This window comes from Apis dorsata, unplaced genomic scaffold (assembly GCF_000469605.1).
Source record: "Apis dorsata unplaced genomic scaffold, Apis dorsata 1.3 scaffold_370, whole genome shotgun sequence".
Taxonomy (NCBI): domain Eukaryota; kingdom Metazoa; phylum Arthropoda; class Insecta; order Hymenoptera; family Apidae; genus Apis; species Apis dorsata.
The window spans coordinates 21,044-27,710 of NW_006263634.1; the positions used below are offsets into that span (position 1 = coordinate 21,044).

The 6,667-nt window shown below is 38.7% G+C and overlaps 1 protein-coding gene across 3 annotated transcripts in view; it reads left to right on the plus strand.

The window, feature by feature from the left end:
- LOC102675736 (ABC transporter G family member 22) overlaps nt 1-6,667 on the plus strand; it is a 45,722-nt gene that overhangs the window by 18,404 nt on the left and 20,651 nt on the right. For 2 of the 3 annotated variants that reach the window (XM_006618692.2, XM_006618691.2), the window contains exon 2: nt 5,911-6,071. In XM_006618692.2, coding sequence (XP_006618755.1) covers nt 6,059-6,071 — 13 coding nt within the window. In that variant the 5' untranslated portion in view covers nt 5,911-6,058. Of the gene's footprint in view, nt 1-1,195; nt 1,462-5,910; nt 6,072-6,667 lie in introns of those variants that run through there. The other variant, XM_006618690.2, reaches the window with a different exon arrangement.

The following is a 6,667-nucleotide window of genomic DNA, read 5'->3' on the forward strand; positions in this document are numbered from 1 at the left end:
CCAAATTCCCCCGCGGGTCTACTACTCCCTCTCTAATGAACGAACCTATTGTCCGTGGGACTCCGTGCAAAAGAAATCGGCCACGCGCGCCTCTGGAACCGCGTCTGGAAATTTTTTAAATTTCTCGACGCCGGTAATCGGCCGAATTATCGTTCGCGAGATTGTGGGGATTAATTGTACCGTGAAGATTCGATCAGACACGATGATTGGCGAATTTTTCCCAATCCCGGGGGGATTGAGAATCGAGATCGGGGAGGCTGCGGTTGATTGGAGTGGACGGTGGTGGATGATGGGTCGAAGAACGTAAGTAATGCGCAGAATTTAAAATTGGGATCTTTTTAAGTTTTTAGATAAGTTGACAAAAATTGGTTGGATTTAAAATTATTACGACTAGATTCTATAGATAGTAGAAGAATTCTATCCGCAGAATTTTTTAAGTTTATTAGTCCCTCTGTTCCTCTTTCAATCGCTTTACTCGCTTTCGTTTGAAAATTGAACAATTGAAGGAAGAAAATTGGCACGTGAGCAAAATTGATTATTCCAAGATAAATTCTTGGACGCACGAGTATCAATCCACAACACATTGCACAACGACACTTTTTCCAAGAAGAATTAAAAATAATTAACTTCCTCGAGCCTCATCTCATAAATTTGTCCTCCGAGAGGTCACTCCATATTCAAACTGCTAAATAAAAAAAGAAAAAGAAGAAAAAAAGAATAATTTCCTCGTAAAAGCCTCACATTTTCTTCCCTACGAACACGAACCGCTATATAACTATCCGCGATACTTTTTCCAAGAAGAATTAAAAATAATTTATCCTCCACCACCATTTGTCCCCGAGAGGTTAATCGCTTCAAATTGAATTCCACGCGTATCCCAACGCGACCATTCCCAATCATTTTCCCTTCCTTTCCTTTCTGTTTCCAAAATACCCATCCACCATCGCCTCGAACCACCCTACCGTCCATCCACCCCTTCCGGGTTCGAAGAGGGGGTGGTTTTGTCCCCAGTCGAGACGAGGCCGAAGGATTTCGTGAAAAAAAGTTCGAACAGTTTGCTTAACTCCTCTGGGTTACGCGTCGATAAGTGTCACGAAACACGACATCGTTCCCTTCCCCCCTTCCCTCCCTCCCCCTTTTCACAGGATCCCCTCGTCGCTTCGCCGACCGACGAGGTTCAACGAACCCGGGATGATGACGTGATACTGCCATGTTGGGAATTTATTATCTGACTTCTCTGGTTGTCCAACGACCCCTCTTCGCTTTTTGTGTATCGCGACGCGGCCGGCACTCCGCTCCTCGTTCTTTAGTTCGTTTCCGATTCCGACGGGGGAGGATCGTCTTGGAACGCGTGGACGTTGGCAACCACGTGGCGGCGCGTGGTGGATCGTCTCTGCGTGCGTGCGTGCATTTTCCAACGGTACCAGGATACGGCGAAACGGATACGGTGGCGGATTCTAGGTTCGTCCAATTTTCTTCCCTTTTTCTTTGGAATTTGAAAATGGGGGAGGAAGGGAGAGTGACGTCGGTTGGTTGGTGGTTTTTGGTTTGGATAGAGAGATTTTTTGATTGATAATGTATAGGAATAATTATTCAAGTATTATTTTAGTTTTGAGTGGATTTAGAATTTTCTAGTCTGGATGGAAGATAGATGATGGATGTGTAATGAATCGAGTTTTTGATATGTGAATAGATTGATATAATTTTGGTCGACAAAAGAGGGGGATGTGTACTTTCTCTTAGGGGAAATTTAATTCAAATTTATGAGTGGGTTTGTTGAGGGAGATTGGGTAGAATGAATCATCGAACGATGTGAATCGAAGTGATAATATAATGAGGGAAGAAGAGTGGACGACATAGTGAATTTTTATATTTAAAAATCGTCCTAATTTTTCTTTTTTGAAATCTTTTCTAATTTAATAGAAGGTATCAGCGACGTATTGCATTACATTTTGCAATATCTTCGCGTAATTTAATACAGATTCACAAAGTTTTTCTCGGCGAAGAATCTTTGACCTTTAAACACGTGGTTATTCGTAACGCAATGAATTCCACTAATGCAAGGGAATCTTTTCCACCAGCATGTAATATTTCTCGGTTAATTAGTAACTTTATACGTTACACACAATTCCAATCGAACGTCTAATGTCGTATTACCGGTTTTTAATTAAACATTCCATACAAATATATATATATTTATACACGAGGTCGTTGACGTTTTGTTTATATGAAACACGAATAAAGATCTTCTCTTTGAAAAATTCGCGATTGAAATTCTATCTAGTGCAGGTGTAAAAATGAATGGTAGTCCGATATTTACTAGGAAATGCTCGTGTTACTCGTAAACAGTTTATATTTATCACGATATATTATCACGAGCAGAGTCGTGTTTCGTTTATCTCTCTTATCCGCGATAATTGTGGCGCCATCGTCGAATTGCTTTGTTCAAATATTTTTATTTATAGCCTAGAGAATATGCATATACTCTCTCGTTACATAATATTTCCATAAAGAGTTATCCCTTAAATAATACCAGTCGAGTGTTCTTTATAAAAGTTCGAATTATTTCATTTCGCCTAAATAAATAAATTTTACGTGCGAAATCAAAAACTTAATACGTTAACCCAGACAGATATAAAATGAACGCCACGTTTCCAAAATGAGTTCGTCCACTTCGCGAACGATTCACTTCCCTCTCTTACGAGAGAGGCCAGGCTTTCCTATTCTCCTTGAAAACCCATTCGAAAGTCGCGCGCCTTTATATGGGCTCGCGCCAGTGAAGATGTTCCCAGTCCGCCTTAATTGACGGCCATGAGTGTACACGGCGGCGCATGCGCAGCTTTCGAACGGCCTTGCAGAAATCGTTTTCCTGTCCCTGATCGAGTCGCAAAACATCCCAGAGCCGACTGAAAGCCGATCCAACGGATCGAAAGCTGTTCCCCGCCGCGTTTCTCGCCGTTTCACGGGGGATTTCTATCGATCCTCGGCCTGGTTATACTGGTTTCGTTTTTGCACTTTGTTGGAAAATTATTTTCGAGCGGAAAGGACAAGGACTCTCTCGTTAGATATCGTTCGAGAGAGGAGAAGGGAGAAATATATCTTGAATTTTGAATTTTGTTTTCTCTGGTAGTATCTTTTTTTTTTTTATTATTGAAGGTAGGTTTTAACATTGAAAAAATTTTTAAAAATCCTTCCCTCTATTAAATATAATAGAATTTTAAAAGTGTCTAATTGAGATTGAGATAGGAGGAAAGGAAAGTTTCGATTGGTCTTCTCCCCAAGGAAGAAGTTTCGATTCCAAGTGTGCACGATACTTTCTCATCTTCGAAACCGTTCAACTTCCAAGTAATTTTGCATCGAAATGAATCGTCGTCGAGACAATCGAGACCGCCACGAACGGAAGTTCAATTTACCATCTTTTACCGGAGAAATTTTAATGAAAGAAATAAATTGACTTCTCGAAAACGATCATAAAATAATTTAAACCGATCACGCGAATGAAACTCGTCAAAAATTGTACGCGAGGGACAGAAACTTGATATCCATTCTTCCGTAACGTTCACTTTATAATAGCAATCGTTGTGCGTACAATTCGTTAAAAATAATTAAAACCATCTTTCATCCGTCGACAATTAAAAATTATTAAAATTATTCTATTGCAAAAATCATTTCACGCACAACTTTTTCCATTTATTCGATTCGATAAAAAAAAAAAAAAAAGGATCTAAAGAACGATATTAAACTAATCGAATGGCTTAATCTGCCAATCAAAAGGAACTTTAATCGAAAGAAACGTCGATTATACTCCACGATCGACATCTTTTCCAATTGGAATCGAACTTTTGCCCGATACGAACATATTACGACATGCACAGGTTTGACAACATAATTGAGATTAATACGAGGATCGTGCAATTTCTTCCCTCCGAAGTACGATCATTTTTAATCGAGAGAAACACGATCCGTTATTCTTCGATCCTCTCCACTTTTCTCCTCCGGGCGGAAGACAAGGGAAGACAAGTGGCTGGCGATTACGAAATCGACTCGCGTCTTTTATTAAAAAAAAAAAAAAAGAAACCAAAAAATAATTGAAATCGTCACGAAATAATTTCGTTCGCCAATTGTTGAATAGAAATAATTATCGTTGCAACGATTCAAAAGCGTTTACGTCAACTTGGATCGTTTCTTCGTTAAACATTTCCTCGAATGAAGGAATTGAGAAATTAATAACAAGGGAAATATATATCATGTTTAATTTCGATTAATGTAGAACGATTTGTAAAATGGATTTTTAAATGTGAAAGTGAAAGAGATCGAAGTGGTTACGCGTTGAAATTTTTACGTTCTGAGAGGAGGATGAATAATTTGAATAATTGATTTTAGTAATTGTTGCAAATACGATGGTACGATGTAATACTGGTGAAATGCAATAGAATCATTCCATTTTATTAAATCTGTTAATAAGTCTTCTCCTGTGTTTCCAAATCGATGATTACGATTTTTTTTTTTTTTTAAAAATACGCAAGATACATCTGCTTATGATTTCCAAGCCACATGGTGTTACAAACAGTTAATAGATTAATCAATTTCACTTTGGAAGGGTTTTTTATCAAAGAATCCTCTGAGGCACAGCTGTTAGACGTATAGACGTCCTAAGTCGTCTCTTTCTTTGCCTTTCTCCACGACGAACATCGTGACACGTTGCGAAACAGACTTTTTGCCGAGTAACAACTGGATGATCCTCGTTTTTACACTCGTTGAAATCTCTGCCGGTGATTTTCCATTGAAACCGAATAGACAGATATTGAATTTTCATTTCGATCGAAAGAAGAATCTGTACAATTTACATATATTTCTTTCCTCCTCCCCCTCTTTCGTGGATAATTGTCAACGTTTTTCTTTCCCTCTTCCAGAGAAGAGATTATCTCTTCTATAAATATAAGAATATTTATAGATTTATGTAAGAATTTATATAAGAATATTATGAAATTTTGAAAAGAAGAGTCATTAAATTCGATAATTTGTTAATGATTATTAAATAATAGCTAAAGAAAAAACTACTACTATTTCAAAACAGGCTAACAAGAATAATTAAACTCGCGTTAGATTGCTTACTCTGTACCTGATTTCTAATTTGTTCTACTGCACACATTATGCAAAGAATTAAACGATTGGAACGAATGGAATCGTGTTAAATCATCCGAACAAACCAGTGAATTCCACTCGATAATTCTGATACGTTAAATAAATTTTCGAAAGATTTTGTAAAACGATTTGCCAACAATCAATTATTCGACACATAACTTCCATACTTTTATGGAAGAGATTAATTCGATTCTTGCGTTTTCGATGGAAAGAGAGGGAGAAAGAGAGAGAGAAAGGAAGGAGATTTAATTTGAAAGCGAGCCAGATCTTTCAGTCCGATTCGTGGTGTCGGTCTTTAATTGCTGTCGCGAAATAACTTCGATGGCACGTCATTGTTATTATGGAGGCGAGTGTTTGTCAGATGGTTGCCCAGCCAGCTGGAATACGTTAAATAGTTTCGAAATTATTCGCGATTGTAGATTTATGCGGAGATTACGGGCGCGTTGAATATTTTCGAGACGAGGCCCTTCCCACGATCGAATATTTTTTATACAAATTCCTTCCTGGTAATAACAATCTTTCTATTGCACGATCTTTCCTAATTTCTAATTAAATAAAAAGAAACTTTTCTTTTCAAATCGAAATAACAACATCGATCTTTCTAAACTTTTTATAATTCTATATATATATTTGCAAGAATCAATATTTACTCGAAATTCAATTCAATCCAATATTCGATTATCGATCGAATTAAAATTAAAAGATCAAGATTCGAAGAAGAGAAAATGAAAATGAAATTCTAAATCGAACGTTGGTTTGTTCCAGAGTGGAAAGCTCAGCGTTGCAGTTGGTGTACCCGCTGGATTCTCGTCCGGTGCAGCTAATCTTCCGGGGGTTGCAGGTGGTCAAGGAGAAACGATCCCTCCTCCGGGATGTCTCGGGCGTTGTTAAACCCGGCGAACTTTTGGCCGTCATGGGCCCCTCAGGTAAGACGATTTCGCGAAATTAAGAATCCTTCTCCTCCTTCTCCTTCTATCTTTTTCTTCCCCCTTCGAAAGATAATCCTTCCACGGATTGGTCTCCGGAGAGGGGTGAAGGTTCAATAGTTTATCCCCTTTTGGAACGGGGATGGAATTGATTCGATTCGGAGATAAAGTCTCCCGTCGGGGAGAAGGATTTGGGTATCGTATATTTCATTTCATCTTTCGTTCCCCAGCAACCGGTGGATCTTCCACTTGGCAGAGTGGTTTCAAGGGGTTGAGACGAGTTAAAGAGACGAGAGAATAGTGGAATTTGGATATTTCCAAGAAATCTGTCGACGATCGATCCTAATATATTTTTTGAAAAAGGAAATCGCTGAACTTCGAAATCGAGAAAAGAGATAATTTACATTCGTAATTTAATCGCGTGCACACAAGTGGCGAGAAAAAAAGTGAAGCACGATGCTAAATTCGTACTAAGTCCTTCGCGGATGAAACAAGTCATCGTTGATGAACATCGTTGCGAAACGCGGTTCAACCCGGTTCCCAAATAGATCTCGAGGGGGAAAGGACGGACGAGTTACGAGCGCGGGACACAGCCA